Below are 24,009 nucleotides of genomic sequence, written 5' to 3'. Positions count from 1 at the left end.
CATAATAATACAAAACAACTGAATCTTTGCTGCACTTACATTTTATTAATAAAAATAAAATCCGTGTATTTCACGCGGAAGTTAATATAGAAATGTAATTAATATTACATTATTAGTCATCATTGTAATTCCGTTCCATTTATTTGCCAATAGCTTGAGCAGTAGGTTGTCCTGATGTTGTTGGAACTTGTGTGGTTGGTTTTCCTTTGCTTTTGTTGTTCTTATTTTCATGCTTTCCATTCTTTTCGTTTTTGTTTTCTTTTTGGCTTTGTTTACCGTTCTTTTCTCCCTTTCCACCTTTGCCTCCCTTTCCTTCATTTTCGCCACTGTCTTTACCTTTTTCGCCATGCTTGCCTTCTCCATCTAATTCACATTGAGACATTTTTGATGTCAAATCAGTACAGCTGCTATTTGTGGAGAGGATTTTGGATGGACATGAAAGATACAAGTTCTTGAAGACGCACTTCATAACCATTCCATTGAAGCATGGTCCATGTCTTGTTGAATTGGAGTCCTTCTCTTCAGATGACTTGTCTTTTGTTTTGTTAGAGTTCATCATGGCAGTAGCTGTAGATCAAATTAGAATTAAGAATCTTCCTGAAGCTTTGCCTTAGTCTAGATTACCTACCGTTGACAATGCAAGCAGATGTGACAGCTGAAACAACTTGAGCCCAATCAGCTGATACTCCTGCCAACAAAGCAGCATTAAGAGCAGTGCTTGAAATATTTCCATCAGCTCCTAAAGCATTAGCAGCCTTCAATACGCATGGCATAACGCATTTGAACATTTGTTTCTTTGCATCTTTGCCAGGTCCTTCGCCTTTACCACGTCCTTCTCCTTTTCCATATTTTCCTGATGATCCTTGTTCTGCAGTAGCATTACCAGCTGGTAAAGTTACATTACATTGAGCAGCACATCCAGCAAAGTATTTCTTGAGACTTGGCATTCCTGGACAGCAGTCATCAGGCCTAACTGAAAGCTTCTTTGAACATATTGAGTTCTTTGAATTATTTTCACCCTTTGCCTTCTTGCCTTTCTGTTCAGCAGCAGTTATTGCCAATATACATGCCAAAACGATGAATAATTTCATTTTATGATTGTTATTTCTCCTTTATTTAGTTATAAGAAGCAGACAGCTGACTGATAACTTTCATGGAATCCCCATTCGTATTTATATGGAAAGTTGTGATCAGTCATTGTAACATGAACATGATGTTTTTGGTTATATTTTGACATTAATTTATCATTCGCAAATTTTTTGAGTTTTTGAATGACTTTGAAAAATTTGAGGTCAAAATCGATAAAACGTGCTGATTTCACGTACTTAAATTTGGAAAGACACGCATTTTCAGATGTCCAAAAAAATAGAATTTTCTAAATTGATAATTTACTTTGTTCTACATCCTTTACAGACACGAGCGACTAAACTTTATCACATAAACGCTGCTATGTCATCGTCCAAATAGCAAAACGTGAAGGTGAGTTGACGTCAATGTATATGTTACAAATCGATGACACATAAGCAGTCATAGCCGAGGCTTTAATAATATTCCACGTCAACCTAATTTTCTTATGGTTTTTGGGTAAGGATTTGGATAAACCAAGTTGGATTACTAGCGTAGCTTAATTGGGATTCATATAACAGTCTATCAATTGTATATCATTGAAAGTATAGCAGCAAAAATATATAAAGAATACAGAAAATGCATAATATATATATGGCACTTTGCCATATATGCTGTATCATCTCCGAATCTCCAATAGCTAAGTAGTAGAAGCTTGCGACTAGAAATCATAAGATGTGGATTCGAATCCCACTCGAGATCCGATATTTAGGTTCATACTATTTCTATTAGATCAACAGTTATTAAGAGATGATCCGTTACTTTGCAAATTAGCATGACCGAGGCTTCATCGATAAACAATGTCCTCAACCTGCACAGTATGAAGACTAGAGATCAGCAAAGATATATAAGAAACCCAAAAATTTGATGCAAAATTCATTTTATTGACAATTTTAATTTATTGAATAACAGAACCAAGCATGAAGACAGATAATATATTCAATTAAGCTTATGCTACGAGAGTTGCTTGTGTTGTTGGTTTTCCTTTTCCTTCCTTGTTGCCTCCTTGCTTCTCATTCTTTTCACCTTTACCTCCCTTGCCTCCTTCTTTTTCCTTTTTCTCCTTTTTGTCACCTCCTTTGTGTTCTTTTTCATCTCCTTCACATGGACATTGTGACATCTTAGCGGTCAAATCTGTGCAATCAGAACTGCTGACGAGAACACTTGATGGACATGAAAGGTACAAGTTCTTGAAGACGCATTTCAAAACATTTCCATTGAAGCAGAATTCATCTTTATGTTTTTCTGATTTTCCATGGAATGGTTTATCAGCCTGTACAGTTGCTGTTGGTGATAATAATTGATTTTAATAATTAACTCTATAAAATGATCAAAAGTTCCTTACCATTAGCAAAACAGTCAGTGATAACATTTGGAACAATATTAGCCCAAACGGAACTAGCTGAAGCAGATAAAGCAGCATTAAGAGCATCAGATGAGATATTTCCATCTGGTCCCAAAACATTGGCAGCTTGTAAGACACATGGCATGACACATTTATGCATTTGTTCCTTTCCGTCATCCTTGCGTTCCTTTTTGCCTTTTTCTTGTTTTGCGCCCTTTCCACCACGTTTTCCTTGAGCTGTTGGCTCAGATGTGTTTGTCATGGCTTTGCATTGCGCTGCACATTGGTCAAAGAATTGCTGTAAGGTTGGCATGCCTGGACAACATGTAGTTGCATTGACAGACAACTGCTTTGAGCAGATTGAATTTTTAGACTTTTTGTCTTCTTTTGGTTTCTTGCCTTGTTGGGCGGCAACGACTGCCAAAACGCATGCTAAAACAATGAATATTTTCATTTTTGAATTGTGAAATGAAACAGAAAGAACTGATGATTTTTAATCAATTTCTGTAGATTTTATAGTAAATGAAATGTTCAGCCAACGGAACTACAACAAGAATTTTTATGTCGTATTATTTTGGACATTGATTTATCATTTGTTTTGATTTTTGACTGATGTCCACTTAAAAATATGGATCAATGATATTCACTGGTCGACTAGACTACTGTCTATTGCTGGATTTCATCAAATCTAGCATGAAGCCGAATCTGATCTGGAGTCAAGATCTCGCTGACATAAGTCAAACTTCTACAACTTCTATGTATTGCGTATTCCGGAATATATAGCACAAATATATTAAATTGGCTTACACAGGCTTATAAAACGACCTAAACAACACCAAGGAGAAATTAATAACAATAAAAAAATCACCAGAAAAGAATCTTCGATACATTTAAGTTCTTTCTTTATGATTCATTAGGGGATTTTTTATTGTTATTGTTTTCATTCATTGTGAAATTATAAACAAATAAGAGTATTAAAATATGCAACGCTGAATAAAAAAATCACTTAAACTTCTTCTTCCTTTAAACGTTCTATTCATTCTTGGAATAATAATGCATGTTGCAATTGTTGAGGACGCTTAAAATTCTTTTATAAAATTGTGTGAATTAAATTTTACATTTTCTGGTTCCGATAGTCTTGGAAAAAATTGCACGATTTAAGAACTGTGTATAGAGTCGCCAAGAGCTTGTTCATTCAATTCCCTTAAAAATTTACAAAAATATTTCCATAATCAGTTCTTTACTAGTTCACAAATCGATAACATTGAAATATTAGAGCTTAAATTATGAAGGAAACAGGAAATATTTTAAAAGAATTAAATATCCAAGAATTTACATTGAAAGACAAAGCATTATTCAGAATATCCTTCAATTTCGTTCCTGTAATTTCAAATTTAGAAAATTCACAGACATCAAAACCAAGAAAGATCAAAAAGATTCCACCACAAATCAAAAGGAAAAGGAGAATGGCAGCTAATGCAAGAGAAAGACGAAGGATGCATAACCTAAACGCAGCATTTGACAAATTGAGGAATCATCTTCCGAAATTCAACGACGACAGACAGTTGTCAAAACATGAAACACTTCAAATGGCACAATCGTATATTTTGGCATTGAAGGCATTGCTGGATTAGAATTCCTACATTTATAAGTTTGGACATATTCAGCTAGAGTTGAAGTGAAATAATTTGACAAGACAGTTGCTTTTCAAAGTTACGTATTAGTGGTTGCATATGTCTAAGGAACCGAAATTCCAAATATATGGATTGAATAATTCAATATTTTAGTGTTAGCTGTCAATGAGTTAATTAATTTGTGTTATAAAACAACAACTTAAAGAATTTATAAATTACACTTTATTGTGGATTTACGACATTTATTATTAAACTGCTGTGAATATTCAATCACCTGATTTTTTATGAATAAGGCATGAAAAATTTCGATTTAAATTCAAATAAATAAACATTCTGGTGAGTCGGACAGACTGCCTGTTGTTTGAAGTCAACCGTGTGTCTAGTTATAAACTTGCTGTTATTGAATTTGTTGTGCAACTTTATATCCGTGAGTCACAGGCTATTCAACTCGGACCTAATTATAAATTCAAATGCTTCCAAAATAAAAACAAATTATAATACGACCAAAGTCCGAGTCTATATCAAGGCCAGAAGTTGTCCTGAATGCGTCCTTGACAGCTCTTTTTGGCTTTGATAGATGAAGTTCACCGTATCTTGCCGCTTGGTACCCAAAGAACTTTGATTAAACTTCTTTTTACTTTCTTTTCATTTCCATTTTTGGAATGAAAGTAAAAATTTTTGTGTCTCAAAACTTTAATTTTAAATTTTAATCCGGAAAAAAGACCTTGCAAGACTTAATGTCTCATAATTTAAGACAATTTTGACGACCACGAAAAGAAAAGCACTTGAAAGAAATCTAAAGCAAAAATAATAATTGAAATAATTTTTTCACACACAAAACTGCTTTGTGCCTTTATATTCCATTCAAACAACACAAATTTAACACTCGATAATTACTTTCTGTGTCTCATATGAAAGATAACTTTCGCTGAGTTAAATATTTCATGTCCACTGGCACTGAGTCATCAAATTTGTTTTTGTCAACTAAAGCTTTAAGGAATTTCGGCGCAAAAACATGAATCACGAACATAATTTGATTGCGGCTGAGCTGAATAACTCAATTTGCCACACGAATGTCATCAAAAATTATCAAAAGACAACAGATTTACTTTCTCCAAAAGAAACTCACTTCGTGCTTGCTCAATTCTCAAACAATTACATCATCAACATCAGCACATCACTGACCCAATTCTTATTCCTCATACTACTGACTGCTGTAGTTGTGGACTATAAACATTCCATATTTATTTCTTCTACAAGTTCCAGTTCCGTTAAGAAATTTAGTCGAGTGTGACGACTATCATATGCAGAAGTAAGCAGCACACAGACATGAGAAGCTATGAAAAAATTAAGACTTGTTAACATAACCATCAATTTGCATTAAAGCATTTTTTGAGTTCTGTTTTGCTTTCACTCAACTTACAAGAAATAGTCAACAAATGTCACGCAAATTGTAAGAAGCTACTTTAATTCAAAGTTCAATGAACTTTTAGGTCTAAAATTCAATTTTTTGACAAATTTTACTTTCCATTCTGAGTGAACGAATCAAAAATTGAAATGTCAATTGAAGCAATTTCCTGCCATCCAAGTTGATGACTCGCAATTAGGTCTTACTGACCCACATTTTGTCATCAATATTTTGCCAGCTGCTTATGACTGTTTTTGTGCGCAAACGAAACAAAAATCGTCAAGTAATGAGTCACAATCTACTCAACATGAAACTATTGCTTCTTAAGATTCCTGTTTCCAATTTGTAGGCGGCAAGACAAAACTTTCATTTTTAAAGTCTCAGCCGTGCTTCATAAATTAATTGCAGTGCCATTTAGAATCACTTTCATTCCTAAAGTCTTAGCTTATGATAATCATGGCTGAAGCATTAATAGACAATAATAAATGATAAATAGTCAAATTAGATGAGAAAAAGTGAGTCTGAGATCGGAAAGTGTGCTTGTTTACATTAAAAATTATGAAAAAATTTCAAGATTTCGCTCGATTTAAATTGAGTTCACACAACGCACAAAGAGTTTCAAGAGCAAATCTTCTATTATCTTTTCATTTCTTTTTCAATTCAAGACAATCGTTCATGAAATTCACACTTACTTACCTCTGTTTGTGTATGTTGATCCACAAGATACAATTTGAATTGAATTAACTTCTTGCAAAATTCGTGATTGAAATGAAATCGAAATTGGCGAGTTTGAATTGATGTTCGCTGTTTTAGAATTTGTAATTCCAGAAGATTGATGTAAAGAGCTGCTCGGACTGAAAATTTAAGATTGCAAACTTAATAATTTAATAATTTTTTAAATTTTTTTATTAAATTTTTTCAATTTTTCTTTTTCACTTTTCTTTCATAAGTTGTTCAACTTCCTTATGTCTTAAATATGTACTAAATAGTTATTATTAAGGATAATTCGATGTCGACTCAGATGTCGGATTGAAGTGTAGACTCGACTCAATTCAAAATCTGACTCGACTTCGAACATTTTGATTAAGTTTTGCTTATGCATAGCCAGAAGGTGGATTCAATTAATTTTACAGTTACAAGATTTTCTACATTTAATGATTAAGCTTCAGTTACATAAGATTGATAATTCCTACAAGTATTCAAATATTGAAATCAAATAAATTATGTTTTCATCCAGTTCCACAAACAAGAAATGTAAATGAAAGTGAAATGAGTGGAAATAAAATTAGCTGAAAATTCAGCACAAATGCAAATTAAATGAAAGTGAGGAAAATTCTCTTTCACATCCAATTATCTATCATCAATTTAAGAATGTAAATAAATTATTAATTTTTAATATTATGTGGAATCAATTTTATCTTATTCTTATTATGTATCAAGTATCTGATGAGAGTGTTTAATGCAAATATTGGAAGTAAAGACAGAAGGAGGAAAAAAGCATTTCTCACATAATTTATGAAATATGCATGCTCACATATTTGATAAGAAATTTTTAATTTAATTAGAATTTTGCATGCTGATTTATGCACTTTCATCAGATACTCAATTATTAGTTGTGAATCGCTTATTTGTTTCTTTTTATTTTTTTCGAGTAAGTAAAGAGGTGTGGTTGAGTGTGAAGATTTTGATCGTGAATTTTTCTTGGGAATTTTGAGCATTGTTTGAGCATTTTTTATGTATATACGTCAATGACTTGTTGATGAAGCATTAAACTTTATGATTTGTTGATGTTTACATATGTTGATGACCTGTAAAGGCTCTTGAGATCGAGATCCAAACTTTCCAGTTCATTGCAGACGAAAATTCCGAAATTTTCTTTGTCATCGGTCGCGACTGTGGTCTCTGTCTCAAAAATTCATCAACACTGACTTCGGGAAACCCTAATGACTATTAGAATCTCCATCCGCAAAGCATAAGGTGTATAAATGACCGAATATTCGGCCTCAAGTCAACTTGACACTGATCCCACGCCAGATTCGATGAAATCTGACCTCAGACCAGAGTTAAGCCGACCTAAGGTCGGATTTTCGATCAATTTTACAACATTTACTTTCCGGAAACTATCCCAAGAACAAATCACAATCATAATCTCAACACGATCATGTTAAACATCAATGAATAAATTAAGAATAAATAAATAAATAATTTTTTTTCTCTCGTTCGTCTCGAGCTTAGTAAAAAATTCTTCGATAACAATAAAAGCATGTTTATGTCTACACAAAAAAAAAGTAGTAAAGAAGTAAATGAAAATGCTGTGAATAAAGTAAAAAAAATAAACTTTTTCTTTCTTTATCAACAACATCATCATAATCATCATGCTGCTCCATCATAAAGCATTCAATTATATATTCACAGACTTCTGCTCTCGTTCTCACTTTTGTTTACTGACTCATCATCATCATAATCGCGTGTTAATGAATCAAATAATGCTTCCAAACTGTCAATTTCCATTGATTGTGGAGCTTTTTTAATTTCAATTGGTTTCACTGTCGTTGATGTCGTTGTAACTGGCACTTTTGAGGCACTTGTACTAACGCTTTCATCTCGTTTCTTATTTTCATTTGGTGATGATGTTATCAATAATGTTGACTGTGTTGTTGATTGTGGTTTAATTGATGATGTTTGCTGTGATAATGCTAATGTTGATGGAAGTTCGTGTGACTCACTACGAATGAGTTCGGGTGCCGTGCTGACACGATTTGATGAGTAAATTGGTTGAAAGCCACTTTCGAGAATTGGATGAAATTCATTTGGATCGAATTTTTTTGTCGATACTTCCTCATGTGATTCAATAAGATTGTTATCTGATCGATCAATTTTGTTGGGTGATTCTGTTGGTTTTGTGACAATTGACCAGCCTTGATATGGATTTGTTACTTCTGGTGTTAAACTCACACTTGCATGGAATGGAGCTTCAAAGTCATAATGTGGTCTATGATAGTCATTAAGCTCTTCACCGCCATTAAGATTTGCTGGATTTTTATGATAATAATCATAATCATCAATTATCTCACTAATGACTGGACCTGCGTAATTTGGAAGTGAAAACTTGTTCGAGTTGTAGAGATTTTGTGGTTGAATATGTTGATAATAACCCATTGGTGGTGAAACTCGATTTGGTTCTGTTGGCGTGTATGCGATTGCAATCGGCTTCTCAGTTACTCTCGTTAATTTACTTGAAATTGGATTATGTGGTTCTTCGCCGATGTTATACACTGGATGAACATGTTGTACATTAAATTTAACAGGTATCTGTGGTTCAGTGACGTGTGGTGGTTGAGCTGGTTTCTCAATTTGATATGGGAATGCTGGCCTCTTTCTGTCCTTTTTCATTAATAATGGCTCCTGTTCGAAATGTGATACGACTGCAAATGGTGTATTTTGATATTCATGCTTGATTGGATATTCTTCGGACTTTTCTTCGTGATTATCTTCTTTTGGAACTTCCATTTGTTGCTGTGATTGTCCTGGTGGTGAATTGTTTGAGGTGACTGGATAGACGACATAGACTGATGGTTCATTTTTGTACGGAATTGGCTCTCCTTTGTGATTTTTGGGAATAGTTTGGAGTGGTTGTGCTTGTGGCATAATTGGTTGATTTGATTGTTGGTATGACTGTTGATATGATGGCTGATATGACAAATCCTGTGAGATTTCATTTGGAACTGATGGAATGTTTAATTTTGGAGATCCAGGCTTCTTCAACTGCAACATTTGTAAAGTTATGACTGGTTCAAGCTTTCCACTTCCATCTTCAGAATTTACATTAGCTGATGAATTGACAGGCTGAATAGTTGGAGTTGGTGGCAATGACTTGTGAAGTTCAACATCTTGGTATGGAATAATTGATGGTCTTTGTTGCATTTGCATAGTTTCTGGTGGATTAGCACTAATTGGTCTATTGAGGTAGTATGTTGGTGGTTGCTGCATGGGTGGAGGTTTCATGTAACGATCAGCGACTGGAAATTGCTGTGGTGGTGGAACTTTAAAGACTCGACGATTAGCTTCCATATTTTGAGGAACATTTTGTGGGCCGTTTTGTGGACGTGGACGATTGAAGTACTGTGGTGGTGGTCCTTGTTGATTCTGAGGAATTCTTCTCATGTTTGGATTCATTGGTGGTAAACCAACTTTTGGAATAGCTTGTTGTGATGGAAATGGTCTGAATTGTGGATTTTGAACACGGATGGATCCAACTTCCGGTCTATATTGTGGATGTCCTTGTGAAACTCGTTGATTTGGTCTGAATTGTGGAAGAATATTTGGTTTTTGTTGACGTCTTTGTGGTCCATATTGAGGCTGACGATTGAATTGATTCATTTGATGTGGATTGGGTGGAGTTAGACTCATTGGTGGGGGCAACTCATTCGATCCAATTTCTTTCGGTGGATTCTTTTTCTTCTCATTAACTTTCTCATAAATGTCATTAACATTTTCGAAAATAATTTGTGATGGATTTGATGGCTGCTTTGATGGTGCTGGAATTCCAACACTTAATTCAGCTTGCATGACATTTTGTTCATTTGATGGGAAAACAAGTGGATTTTGGTTATTTTGAGCATGTGAATTGAATTGCATTGGTTGATTTTGAGATAAAGCTTGAGGTGGTTGAACTGCTTCTGTACTTCCTTCATATTTGAATGTTCCTTTAATGATTGGTGCATTATCAAATTTATTATCAATGTCACTTGGGAAGCGAATGCTTGCTTGAATTGGATTAACTCCTGGACGAACTGGTGGCTCATCATTTATGACTTGTCCCATCTTAACTGGTCCTTTGTTTTCGACAAAGTTTTGAGTTCCGACACCTAAGCTTGATCCAATGCCAATGCTTCCAACATTTTGTTGACTACCAAGCACAAATGATGCTGAATTTTGACCAGGTGAAATAACAACATTGTTCATATTTGGAATAGGCATTTGATTGTATTTATCAACGTTTGGTTTCTGTACTTCATATCGAACATATTGATCACCAGGATTCTCAAATTCGACATAATCATCGAATGTATCATCAGGGAATCCAATATGTGAGCTTCCGAATTGTGGTGTATGTTGTGGAGCATATGAGGATTGAGGTGGACCAGCATATTGATTGTTCGAGAAGTCAACAAATTGATTATTTGGTTTACCATTCTGTGGATCCTTCATTTGTTGTTGTAATGTCTTATGTTGTTGTTGAGTAGTTGGAAATGGTGTCGTTTGAAGTGTAGAAATCGGAGACAATGGCAATGGCTTTTTGACTTCAATATTTATCGAATCTGCTGGCTCATAGATGATTTCATTTTTCTCATCTGACAAATTGTCATTTCCAGCTATGGAATTGAATATTTCTGAAAGTGTCATGGCAGCAGGATCTACGCCTTTTTCAAATACAACTTTCTGTGAATGATCACTTGGCGGTGATTCCGTGGGCATTGGCTTAAAAGCACTTGGCCTCAATGGCATAGATGTTGCAAATGACAAGCGATCAATTTGGGGTCGATAGGTGGTTGCCGTTGTTTGATCTTTACGTTCAATTGTCTCCAATAAATCATCTAAAAATTTCACTGGATTGGCTGGCATTGTTGGTGACGGTTCTGGTGCTCTTGTTGTGAATTTCTTTCGTGTTTCAGATGAGTCGACATACTTTTTGAATGTGGATGGAAATTGATTTGATTGAATGATTGTTGAACTATATTTTACAGTTGATGACGCTTCCGAACTTTCTGTTGTGAAGATTGTTGTCGGTGATGTCTTTTGTATTGTCGTGGTTGTCGTTTCTGGTGCTTTTGTCGTTGTCGTTGTCGTTGTTGTTACTGGTGCTGTTGTTGTTGTTGTAGTTGTTGGTTCTGGTTTTCTTGTTGTTGTTGTAGTTCTTCTAGTTGTTGTGGTTGTGGGTCTTGTTGCTTCAGTTGTTGAAACTGTGAATATTCTTCTGGTCGGTGCTGGTGCTTTGGTTGTGGATTCTGTATACGATTTTGAGGTTATAATATGTGTAAAGTATTTTGGTGACATTGTTGTTGTTCCTAATGTCGATGTATAGTTTTTGTGATTAGATTGATGATTCTTGTTACTTCCTTGATACATAAAATTAGAATAGGAGCTTGAAATTAATGGATATACAAATTTCGATGACGAATATTTAACAGGTATATTTAAATAGTCATGAAACGTGTGTCCAATACTGTTAATGTCGTGACCTTTCGATGATCCACCAACAATTTCATCCTTTCGGCTGATTGGAATGTCATTTGACACACCAACAGTTTTCTTTGAATTAAAATCTAAAGTTCCTGTCGTTGGATCTCGCTGAACATAAAATGGCTTTCCATCATTAAGAATTGGTTTTGGTCCAAGGACGTCTGTAAACACTCGCTCATTACTCTGAGATTCTTCCGCAATATTGTCTTCATATTCCATCTTCTTGTCACTTGTCATGTCAAGTTGCGCGTGGGCGATCGCAAGCAGTACATTAAACACTATAATTGACTTCATTTTGACTTAAATGTAATGATTGTTTGATGAGTTAGCTGAAAATTGAGAGAAAATATTCAGTTTAATATAAACTTAATTAAATTTTAAATTAATCTACGAAAAAAATAGTAAGTGCCGTTATATTTTACTTCATAATATGCACGTATTATTATTTTGGAAATCTTTCCGCTTCTTGATTTTGCTTGTATCTTTTTGGTGATTGAAATTGTTAGCAATGACAAACGTTTATTTTCGTTTTTACTTTTTCTCGTTATGGAGATAATAGCTGTGGATCATTTTCATTTAAAGCTCTTGCATAGGCAATTAAAAGTTCGTATTTCAGTATCAATTATCATAGAAAATAATATTGTATTTTTAATTTAAATTAGAGTGAAATTTCTTTACAAAAAGATATGATTAGTGTTGTGTATAGTTGGGAAAATCAAGATTGAATTAAATTTTAGTTTTTTGCGGACTTTCCACCTCGAGTTTTTGGAGGCTGATAACTTATGGATCGACGGTTGAATTACAAAAATTCTTTTGGATATTGATAGTTCAGTCCGGAGCAAGCAACTAAGAAATAGAAAACATACAATCAAACTAATTACAGTCACGATAACAATATCCACAATTTAATAACAGTATCAACATACAAAGTACCTAAATGTACAAACAATTGTGCGATATTGGCTAGCACAGCATTTAAAAGAAGCAATAAAAAGAGTAGAAAGTAACCTTGACCCTTTTCATCCATTGTGAGCATTGTGAATAATATTCAACATCGATACTGCTTCATACGTAGGATGAATAAAATAAGCAAAAATATACTTTTACTGTATTCATAACGGATTTCTTCTCTCTTTCTCATTTCATTTGATTTCTGTAGTTTTAGTGCTTTAAATTTCATTTTTCTTATAATTATGTTAGATTGCATAAAAAATTGAACTAAAATTGTTTGATTGAAATTGATGAGAAAGCCCTTTACTTAACTCGCACGTTGTATAAATCAATTTATGGATATTAAATTACATTGTAAAGAAGTCAGATTGAGATTATCATGCTGTGTATCAATAATGCTAGACAATTATTTAATTCATTACGCCTATCTCGTTTCAAATTAAACAAATGGCTTTGATGCTATTTAAAGGAAATTAGTGGGTATCTGCATGGTATGTGCGACTGTGCCTTATATGAATTTATTTCAATTTCACTAAAATTTAAGTCATTTGTTTAATGTAAAACAGATTAAAGAGTAATTGAAAATTAAAGTGGAAGTGCCCAAAAATGGGTGCAGTAAAGATCGCAAAATGATATTTTGATATGATAAAATCCGTTACAAAAAATCCATAAAATGTAAACTTATTTCCTGAATCTCTTAAGCTTTAAATTCGTAGATTTAATGCTTTTTAATCCACAAAATTGAAGGCATATGAACTTTCTGAAAAATTGTTAGGTAACAAAAAATTTGTTAATAATAAATTGCTGTGAAATTTAATGAGTTTTGTGTGAGGATGAAGAAAAGCGTAACATAATAAATTGTTGTTTGGATTTGTGGTTTGAGTTTGGAGCTTCTGTAGGAATTACAAATGGATTTTAACTCCCCAGAAATTGTAAGAACGTTTTAGAGATTTGTTCTTATTCTCGGATAATTTAATAATGGCCTACGGCGAAAAGAACAGAGAACCTTGGAAATTTTAGATGCTTATTAGTTTTATTGAGTTTTGTGCTATGTAGAACCAGACTATTATCAAGCCTTTAGCAGACATTCAGAAGTCATATAATCAAATTATACATATTATTATACTCAACAATGATTTATAGCTTCTTAAAAAGCAAAAATTCTTTTAAAATAAACTTGCAAAATCATTGATCAGATTGAGAAAAATCAGTTCTTTTCGTGACTTTGTAGAATTTTGTATAGCTTATTAATGAAAATTGTATACCATAGTGATTCAAATGAGTCAGATAAAGACTTCATTAGAAAGTAATCTGAGAAAAAAAATTCTCTTCTATTTTACGTTCAAATCTCGTTAATGAACTCATTAGTTAGCATAAAATTCAGTAGCTTTAATTAATCAGCCATTTTCCACATATGAGACAAAAATTGCTAAAATATGTATCGAAAATTAGGACAGATTTTAGTTTTGCTTTATTTCCGACTAAAAAAACTGAAAGAAATCAATTTTGTCTGTCAAATAAGCAGAAACTAATATTAAAATATTTTAAAAAATCCCGTTTTCAGTCAACAGCTAGCCACTGCTATTTAGTTTATATTTTGTCATCAAAATGAGAAGAATAAACACCGGTTAGATTATATTTATGCAAATATTCATCGATTTTTTGGGGTCTCGAGAGAAAAGAAAAGAATCTAAAAAAGTTTTTTGTGTTGAACATGAGACAGAGTGAAAATTTTAACGGTTGCATGTTTGCTGTTGGATGAATTGTATGTCACCAATAAAGAATAAACAACAATGTAACATTTTTTTGAAATCAATAATTTTTGGGTGGCCGGGAAAGAGAGGAAGAAGCTGGTACAAATCACAAGTCACATATAATCTAGCTTTTAAACATTCTCCTCTGTTTCCATCCAAACATCTATTGTAAGCACCAAAACAAACATAAGACGACATCTGTTACACTTTCAGGTTCACGACAAAGGCAATAGAAAACAGATGAAAATGAGAAATTGTCATTACAACGACACAAATTCACTTCGGTTTTCAATTGTTTTCATGCATTTAAATCTTTTGTATCATATTTCGTTTATGTCTCATGCATTACATATGAGAATTTTCTTCTATTATTACAAGAGTCAAGTTAGTGCCGGGAAGACTAAAATCTCGAGAAGAATTAAAATCTTACAACGATTAAGGGCAGTAAATGACATTTCTATGCATTTGTAGACAAAACATGAACATAGAATTAAGGTCATACTAACTTCCATTCAGGTGCTAAGTTCCGTTTGAAAAATTATTTAAGTTTGTGTGTCTTACATGCAGGAAATTTTAATTTATTTGTGTCATTTTGGTATGTAATTAGCTGTTTGGAAGTTGTGGAAAATTTTTGGGCACTAATTTAATTTTTCATGTGAAATACGGAAATGAATTATTTTATAGGAAATTGTTAGTATGGAATTTAATGGATTAAATTGCTGTAAATGTTGTTCAACACTCAAAATACAGTATGGATTGCAGCTAGTTCACATGATTTACTTCTCTTGAATAGAGTGTAGCGTCAAATTTTGAATTATGGAATCTATTGTCTTATAAAGGGCGTTGAACTATTCATGAAAATGTCTCTTGATAAACAAACAGGAAGAAAGTGCCACCAGCGATTTCATGTTACAATCCCACTCAAGATCCGATAATCAGATTATACCTTATTGTGTTGAAGCAACAACATGAAATTAAATAATCAATCAGACCTAATTTACTTATCATTCAGATCAGCGAACACGATGAATTGTTAAATCCCAGAATAATTCGGTCCCTCCTTGAAATTAGATTTCACACAAACATATTAGAAAGTACATCCTACGTGCTTTTGCGGAATGATTATTGAAATAAAATTTAACAAAGTTATTAGCACTTAAATTCCAAAATCATTTTCATTTACTTATTCCGATTCTTTCTTTCAATAGATAGTATGAGATTGAGAAACAGGTTTTGAGAATGTGTTTAAGGAACAAGAAATTTTATTATGCGGCCATTAACCGCTCAACGGCCATGACCCACATTTTTTTCTTTTCTTTTCAAGACAAGAATTTCTTTTGGATTTGTAGTAAAATGGGGACTTGTGAAATATTTTTATGAGGATATCACATGGAGATACCAAAAGTCGTAAAAAATAAATATGAAGAAATGTGAAAAGTATCTGGAATGAGATTTATGGGTGTATCAAATTTGTTAAATATGATGTGAAATACTTGAATCAACAAGCAGATCAAAATCTGTGAGATTTATGAACTCTAAAGCTGAATCAACAAAAAAGTTTTACTTTTTAAAATGCTTGCAAAAAAAATGCAAATTACAAACTTTCAAAAGCTTTTAAGAAAGTCTAAATAGGATCTTAAAATAAACCACTCAATTCCATTCTCCATAAGCAAAACAAAAAGCCGGTTCAATGAAAGAAGGTGGAGAAGATTTCATCGAAGCTAATTTAATTCTTTTCCAATTTCGATTTCATTTCAATCACGAATTTTGCAAGAAGTTAATTCAATTCAAATTGTATCTTGTGGATCAACATACACAAACAGAGGTAAGTAAGTGTGAATTTTATGAACGATTGTCTTGAATTGAAAAAGAAATGAAAAGATAATAGAAGATTTGCTCTTGAAACTCTTTGTGCGTTGTGTGAACTCAATTTAAATCGAGCGAAATCTTGAAATTTTTTCATAATTTTTAATGTAAACAAGCACACTTTCCGATCTCAGACTCACTTTTTCTCATCTAATTTGACTATTTATCATTTATTATTGTCTATTAATGCTTCAGCCATGATCATCATAACTCAAGACTTTAGGAATGAAAGTGATTCTAAATGGCACTGCAATTAATTTATGAAGCACGGCTGAGACTTTAAAAATGAAAGTTTTTCTCTTGCCGCCTACAAATTGGAAACAGAAATCTTAAGAAGCAATAGCTTCATACTGAGTAAATTGTGACTCATTACTTGACAATTTTTGTTTCTTTTGCGCACAAAAAACCCATAAACAGCTGGCAAAATATTGATGACAAAATGTGGGTCAGTAAGAGCTAATTGCGAGTCATCAACTTTGAAGACAGGAAATTGCTTCAATTGACATTTCAATTTTTGATTCCTTCATTCTGAATGGAAAGTAAAATTTATCAAAAATTGAATTTTAGACCAAAAAGGTCATTGAACTTTGAATGGAAGTAGCTTCTTACAATTTGCGTGACATTTGTTGACTATTTCTTGTAAGTTGAGTGAAAGCAAAACAGAACACAAAAAATGCTTTAATGCAAATTGATGGTTATGTTAACAAGTCTTAATTTTTTCATAGCTTCTCTTGTTGCCTGCTTGCTTACTTCTGCATATGATAGTCGTCACACTCGAATAAATTTCTTAACGGAACTGGAACTTGTAGAAGAAATAAATATGGAATGTTTATAGTCCACAACAACAGCAGTCAGCAGTATGAGGAATAAGAATTGGGTCAGTGATGTGCTGATGTTGATGATGTAATTGTTGAGAATTGAGCAAGCACGAAGTGAGTTTCTTTTGGAGAAAGTAAATCTGTTGACTTTTGATAATTATGTTCGTGATTCATGTTTTTGCGCCGAAATTCCTTAAAGTTTTAGTTGACAAAAACAAATTCGATGACTCAGTGCCAGTGGACATGAAATATTTAACTCAGCGAAAGTTATCTTTCATATGAGACACAGAAAGTAATTATCGAGTGTTAAATTTGTGTTGTTTGAATGGAATATAAAGGCACAAAGCAGTTTTGTGTGTGAAAAAATTATTTCAATTATTATTTTTGCTTTGGATTTCTTTCAAGTGCTTTTCTTTTCGTGGTCGTCAAAAGATATCAGAAAAATTGTCTTAAATTATGAGCCATTAAGACTTGCAAGGTCTTTTTTCCGGATTAAAATTTAAAATTAAAGTTTTGAGACATAAAAATTTTTACTTTCATTCCAAAAATGGAAATTAAAAGAAAGTAATAAGAAGAATAATCACAGTTCTTTGGCATTTTGTAATTCTTTTGTTATATTTATGATAAATTCTTTGTTTGCTTTGGATACCCCGCAAGCAACCGTCAAGCAGAAACTACAAATGCGGATTATGTTATGCAATTATGTTGTGCTATGCTTTGACGCGGATAAAAATAATATAAAAAATAATTTCCGTTTATCAATTGAATGCGTTGATGCAATATTTTTTGAATTATTACGTGAAAGTTTTGCAGCAGATAAGAGATGAATAACTGCACGTTTTGTGGGAAATATCAATGAATCATTCACCGAGGGATTGGTGATTTACGTCAATGTTGTTAAATCCTGATATTGAATTGAGGTTAGGCGAATTTTTGAGTGGTTGACAAAATTATGGTTATGGAAGTTAATGCAGTTATGTCTTAAATATGGTAATTCATTTATTTAGGGCAATATGACATTCAATTTATATTAATTTAATAATTAAAGGCACTTAAATCGCATACATTTTGAATTTTACTTTCTTCAGTGATTTTATGTTTCAGTTGATGTTATTATCGAATAATTAAGAATTTACTAACATTTCTACTTAATTGAAGATGTAGCTTCATATTTTCATATTAACTTCCCTTTCCACAACTCATTAATACCTAGCATGTCAAACTTCTTTTTCACTTCCAGATACTCATTACAAACATTGTATATCTCAACTACAGAAGAAATTAGTCAATTTCCATGTGCAAAACGATGAGTTCCCATCAAGAAATTCACACAGAATTTTCTAAATCATCAGACTATGAAGCTAACTAAATGAAAGATGATTAGAATCTTGCAGATTTAATGTACGGATAATAAATGATTATGATGAATAAGAACATGACAAGAAGCACCTGTGGAATTATATTTTTAAAACATTTCAATCGGCATATGAGTCTTAAAATCGATATACTGAACCATGATAAGTGAATAGACACGTAATAAGACGAGATAAATATATCGAACATAAGAAAGCATTTGAGGTAACCGTTAGAATTTCATTTTGAATTAAAAAGAAGAGGAAAAAGAATGAAATAAGCGCAGCACATGTATAGCCGTGAAAGAGGTATAAAAGAGAAGAGGAAATATCGCCCAATTGAAAATGGTAAAGTGCTTTCTTCTATTTTTCGCTTTATAGGCCAAACATATCAGCTGAAATACTAAATATATTTCATTTACTTCATCCATAATAATGTCTCTATTTGTTGTGAATTTGATACGAAATATTTCTCTTCTTAATGACGTCGAGGTGTATCCGTCGAGATGTATCGAGTGCATTCATTAATGACGTCCATTAGAAGATTCGAGCCTCACTATCGACTGATCGTCAAGATCCCTGACAAACTCCTGACAACACTTCTGCTAAACCATCCCCGTTATCTGCATGATTTTCCAAAAATTCATTGTTCCTCCTTTCTTCTAAAGCACAATTTAATGCCTTTTTACATTCAAAAGATTAAAAAATCTCTTTTTTGACAATCAAAATTGATATTTTGAGCGTGAAAACAATTTCAATCGAATAATGCAAGAAGACTAAAACAGCAATTACAAATTCATTTGTGTTCCTTAATCTGTAGCAAGATTGTTATTAGATGAGCTAATGATAGAAGATTAATTAAGTTCTCTTTTTCTCGCGTAATATCTTCATTAAAACTCTTTTTAGTGAGAAAAGTAATTGCTTTTTTTGAATTGAACTGGCATTGTTGTTTGGAATGTCTAGAGTCAATTTTTAATCGTTAATCCAAAATGAAAGATGATTTCAAGTTTCTGTGATATTAAATGAATTTCGAAAGAAATTTCCCATAGTAAGGTTTTAGGCATTAAGTTGAAGGAGTTAATACTTGGCTGAAACTGAATGCAGCCTCAAAAATATCATGCCTTTTTCAACTATCAATTCCTCTCTATCCATATAAAGACTTCAATCAGCTTAATTGACTGGATAAACTAGTTAAATCCACTTAATAAGAATCATCCAACCTTAACTCTCAATTCTCATTAACTTATGAACTTTGAGTCATACATTCTAAATTCAAATCAATTCCAATTCATTAAAAAAGCTTAATTTTACTCAAATAAATATTCCAGCAATAGCAGTTGATTGATTACTGATATGATTAGTGGAACGAGTCATATTTTTTATAGTGACATAACAGGAATGTAACATAATTTTTTTGTTCGTATCGGTCGATAAATGTATTTAAATAGATACATTTCTAATGAGTTTAGGTATATTTAAATGAAGAGAATTTAGGTCACGATGTTATTTTTTTACGAGGAATTTGAAACAGCTTCACACGTATTTTCAGGTAGTTCTTAAGCATATAAATGTTTTTTTGTGTTTTGCTATTTCACAGCAGATTATTTCCTCTGGAACACAGATAATTAACGAAAAGTAGTCAAATGGACGAAGAAGCCAAGTAAAAAAAAAGCACCGCTGTATGACATACACCGCTATAGTCTCACAAATCATTATGCATTCTTGCACACATATTTATGAATTTGTTACATTAATAAGCACATTGACGATACCCACCAAAGTGGACAATTTGTTATGACTAATTACCAATTATTTTGACTTAATAACAGTTACTTAAAGCACATCAAATCAATGGAGAGCCGTGAGAGATGATCAAATTTATTTCCATGAACAAATTCCTGTTGGCTGCATGTATATCTTCAATTTAATCCACATAAAAAAAATGTAATTTATTCCAACAGAACTGTTTCACATGTATGCCTTCAAAATGGAACAGCCATTCGACCAACTGACCGAAAAATTTTACTCACTTGAATAATATACACTATTTTGAGCTTGAACGTCTGCCTTTATTTAATATTCTTCAAAAGAAAGTTTTTTTTTTTTTAAACTTTACTTCTTGTTGCTGTTCATTACAATCGCAATTTTACACATTATCATATTTTATTATTTATACGGAATGAATTTTTAGTGAAAAATATGGAAGAAGTTTGGCGATTAAATAATTTATTTATGAAGAAAACTGCCATAAAAGCGTCTAACTGATTATCTTTGCTTTTCTTTTTTGTTTTTTGTTTTTTAATATTAATTAATCAGCGCACTTTTTGAAGTACTTTAAACTATTTCTTTTATTGCTTGCTCACTTTGTTGAATTGTTGTGAGGAATATGAAGTTATTGGGATTTAATTTGAGATGATTTGGGTTTATCTGTACGAACTATGAGATGAGACTAGTAATAGAGTCAGGTGGAAAGTCTTTTGCCTTCACATCCGAGGCCATGGATCGCAATTGACCAGACATGGCCTGAGAAGTCAAATGAGGGCGTCTTTAAAGGAATTTGTACTTTTTTAAGTGAGACAGGTGTTAAAAAATTGAGTCAATGCTACAATTTTGATTTGTGGTGTAACACAAAACACTTAGTATCATTATTGAGCAACCAAGAACTTCCACTCGATCGACTATGCAGAATAAGCTAGTAAATCTACAGTACATATGCTAAAATGACTAAGAATCTCCAAAAATATCTCACAATATGCACCAAAAATCACAAATATCTAACATTTCTCCATTATTTTCATTCAAATCTTCAATTCAATTATTAAAATTGTGTATATTTAAGAAATAAACAGTTGCGGCACTACACTACATATGTTTTACATCAATAAAAGAAATAACTCAACACTTAAAATCATCTTACCTTTCTTTCCAACAAACAATTGTGTAAATTTATTGTACAAAATTAATCCAATTTGTGGTTTTTTTTTTATTTAATTCACTACAGCAAAACCGATAATTTGCGAAACTTATTTTGCAAGAATTCTATTAAAAAAATGAAGATTGCTGTGGTTGGAATTTTCTTTTTTGTTCTTTCAATTAAAATCCGTTCACAATTTTTGTGGCTTCTTTATGATTTTATAAATTTTCTCATTTTTCTTTTCTTGAGACTTTATAATTTTTTCACATCCTTTTATAAAAACGATATTCAATTCAATTTGTATTCATTTTTTTGTATGTGCCTTCTTTCTTCATTCACATTTAACCACATTTAATGGAATTTGACACAGAAAAAAAAAATTATTTTTATTTAATATAAAAACAATTACACCTCGATTAATAATTCTCTTCCTCTACGAGATCTTTTATCAATGAATATGAGTATGTATGTATCGTCAAGTGCCATACACATATGGCTAGTAATGAAACACGTTTTTCTTCTTCATTTACTTCTTGATGAAAACTTTTGCAATATAAATGCAATCTAAAGAACGGAACTATACGGGAAGAAGTATGTAATGACTTAAATACACGCGACACGCACGATGTCTGTATGTAGAGATTTAAAAAATTTCTTCTCAACTGTTCACCTCGACGGTTGCGAACGGAATGAAGCTGATGGAATTGAAATTACAATACTTTATGAGATGCCACAGATAGTGAAAGAAAAAGAAATGATGTTTTGTGGTGTGACCGTGAATGTGTGGATAGTAAAAGAAAGAAATTGAGAGAGAAGTCGCGAGAAATGGAAAACGGAACGAAAAAATTGTTGCAGAAATTGAGAGAAATTTCGCTGAATATTTCAGCTGTTACGTCTTAGACGTTGCAACATAAGAAAATGAAATGATTCAATACGGATATATTTTGATATAATCAATAATTAGTTAATGAATCATATATAAATTTCTTCTACATATTATTATTTGAGATGTTTATTGGAGTGATGAATTTTGCATCAAGCATTCATGTAGTTAATTATTTAATTAATTTTGTGGCGTGAAATTATGTTAATTGCACTTGACCGTCAATTTTCATGGAAAGGAGTCAATGATTTATTATGAATTTTACAAAAATTGACTTAAATTGAATTGTAAGAAGATAACTGTGGAAAATCTAGAGCTAATAACAAAGTCGAGTCAACTTGGAGCTCTACTTAATACCCCAAATAACGATTAAAATATTTCCCTTGATTACTTCACCCCTAATATAACATGAAATCTAGTTCACATAAAAATAACAAAAACTCTATTTCGGGCAAAAACAAAAAAGTAACTTTCAATAATGTTCCGTGACATTTAAAACTTTTTATTTACCAATGCATTAACAAAATGTAAGTTATTCTTTTTAAATAACACTATAAAAGTCGATAAGCGTCCTGACAATTCGTCACAACAGACTGATCATCGTTCATATCAAGAAATCATTCAAAATTCCTACAAAAAAGTCAAATTTCCTGGAAAATTATTCAAAAAATTCTTAGAAATGGGAAAGTTTACAATTTTATTCATCATCGTCTCATCATATGCTCTTTTCGCATCTTCAGCGATATTTCAAGGAAATTGTGATCCAATTGTGAATGACAATGTTTGCGTTGATAAAAAGTACTTTGAGAATCTAACGACACCAAAAACATTACAAGTAATTGCGCATCTAAAATTCACTGAAATTCGAGGAGTCAGCCTATTTCATTCACACATAAGTTCGAATTTAATTATTTCAATATCAAATGATAAAAACATTGACTTTTCTATAAGCTGCTTTAAACTTCCATCTGAAATCAAGTATCAGAATCACATACATTTTAATTTGAAAGTCTTAAGCTGCAACACTATTGAAGCAGAGTTAGAAGGAGCAAAGAATAAAAATCATGAATTACACAACTACACCAATAAGGATCCAATATTGACTACAATTTACAAAGTTGACAATTATTTTACAATTTGGGGTTGTAAGAGTTCTGGCCATTTAACTGATCGAGCTGCTTGGATATTGTTGGATAACAATGGTGAAATTGAGCGCGACACTAAGCAGATGAGAACATATCTTAATGATTTTATTGATAAGGCTAAAGTTACACTTAACAAAACTGGTTTGGGACATCTTAACATCGAACATTTTACAATTTACGATATCAATGATGCATATTATTCCTGTCATGATTCAATGAGCCATAAAGACATATTACTGAATGTAAAATCTGATTTTTCAAAGAATTTGAATTTAAATCGATCACGAGTTGAGGTTGTCGAAGAAAATTCAACTAAGTTGAAGATGACAGTTGCATTGCTAATGATTTCAGGACATGCACTGTTTATGATCCTATTTTTCACTATTGGGTATCAAATAGTGATTCGATGCTTTAAGAAATAGATTGAATTTGGAAGATAACTGAGCTTAATTGACATGGACATTGAAGTTAAAGGAATATTGAGTATAACATAAACATTATCGAATTTTTATATATGTGACCCTGTATAGAATAGTATAATAAATATCTAGCTATGCTTGCTTTTTCTAGA

The 24,009-nt window shown here is 32.2% G+C and overlaps 3 protein-coding genes across 3 annotated transcripts; all 3 read right to left on the bottom strand.

The window, feature by feature from the left end:
* Positions 1 to 23: 23 nt before the first annotated feature.
* LOC139097771 (uncharacterized) lies at positions 24 to 1,132 on the bottom strand. Its single transcript, XM_070649729.1, has 2 exons — positions 629 to 1,132; positions 24 to 567 (listed from the first exon to the last, which is right to left on the bottom strand). The coding sequence occupies exons 1-2, from the start codon at positions 1,089 to 1,091 to the stop codon at positions 140 to 142; spliced, it is 891 nt and encodes a 296-aa protein (XP_070505830.1). The 5' UTR covers positions 1,092 to 1,132; the 3' UTR covers positions 24 to 139.
* An 856-nt stretch (positions 1,133 to 1,988) lies between these two features.
* Positions 1,989 to 3,061, bottom strand: LOC139097777 (uncharacterized). Its single transcript, XM_070649739.1, has 2 exons — positions 2,471 to 3,061; positions 1,989 to 2,409 (listed from the first exon to the last, which is right to left on the bottom strand). Exons 1-2 carry the CDS (start codon positions 2,922 to 2,924, stop codon positions 2,075 to 2,077), a joined length of 789 nt encoding a protein of 262 aa, XP_070505840.1. The 5' UTR covers positions 2,925 to 3,061; the 3' UTR covers positions 1,989 to 2,074.
* A 3,905-nt stretch (positions 3,062 to 6,966) lies between these two features.
* On the bottom strand, positions 6,967 to 21,442 carry LOC139097787 (uncharacterized). The gene is made up of 2 exons (XM_070649749.1): positions 21,414 to 21,442; positions 6,967 to 12,084 (listed from the first exon to the last, which is right to left on the bottom strand). Exon 2 carries the CDS (start codon positions 12,047 to 12,049, stop codon positions 7,922 to 7,924), a length of 4,128 nt encoding a protein of 1,375 aa, XP_070505850.1. The 5' UTR covers positions 12,050 to 12,084; positions 21,414 to 21,442; the 3' UTR covers positions 6,967 to 7,921.
* Between the last annotated feature and the right edge of the window lie 2,567 nt (positions 21,443 to 24,009).

This window comes from Chironomus tepperi, unplaced genomic scaffold (assembly GCF_022539635.2).
Source record: "Chironomus tepperi strain 1889 unplaced genomic scaffold, CSIRO-AGI_Ctep_v1 contig_430, whole genome shotgun sequence".
Lineage (NCBI taxonomy): Eukaryota > Metazoa > Arthropoda > Insecta > Diptera > Chironomidae > Chironomus > Chironomus tepperi.
Note: the sequence above shows the minus strand (reverse complement) of the source record. Positions and strands in the feature narration are given on the sequence as shown.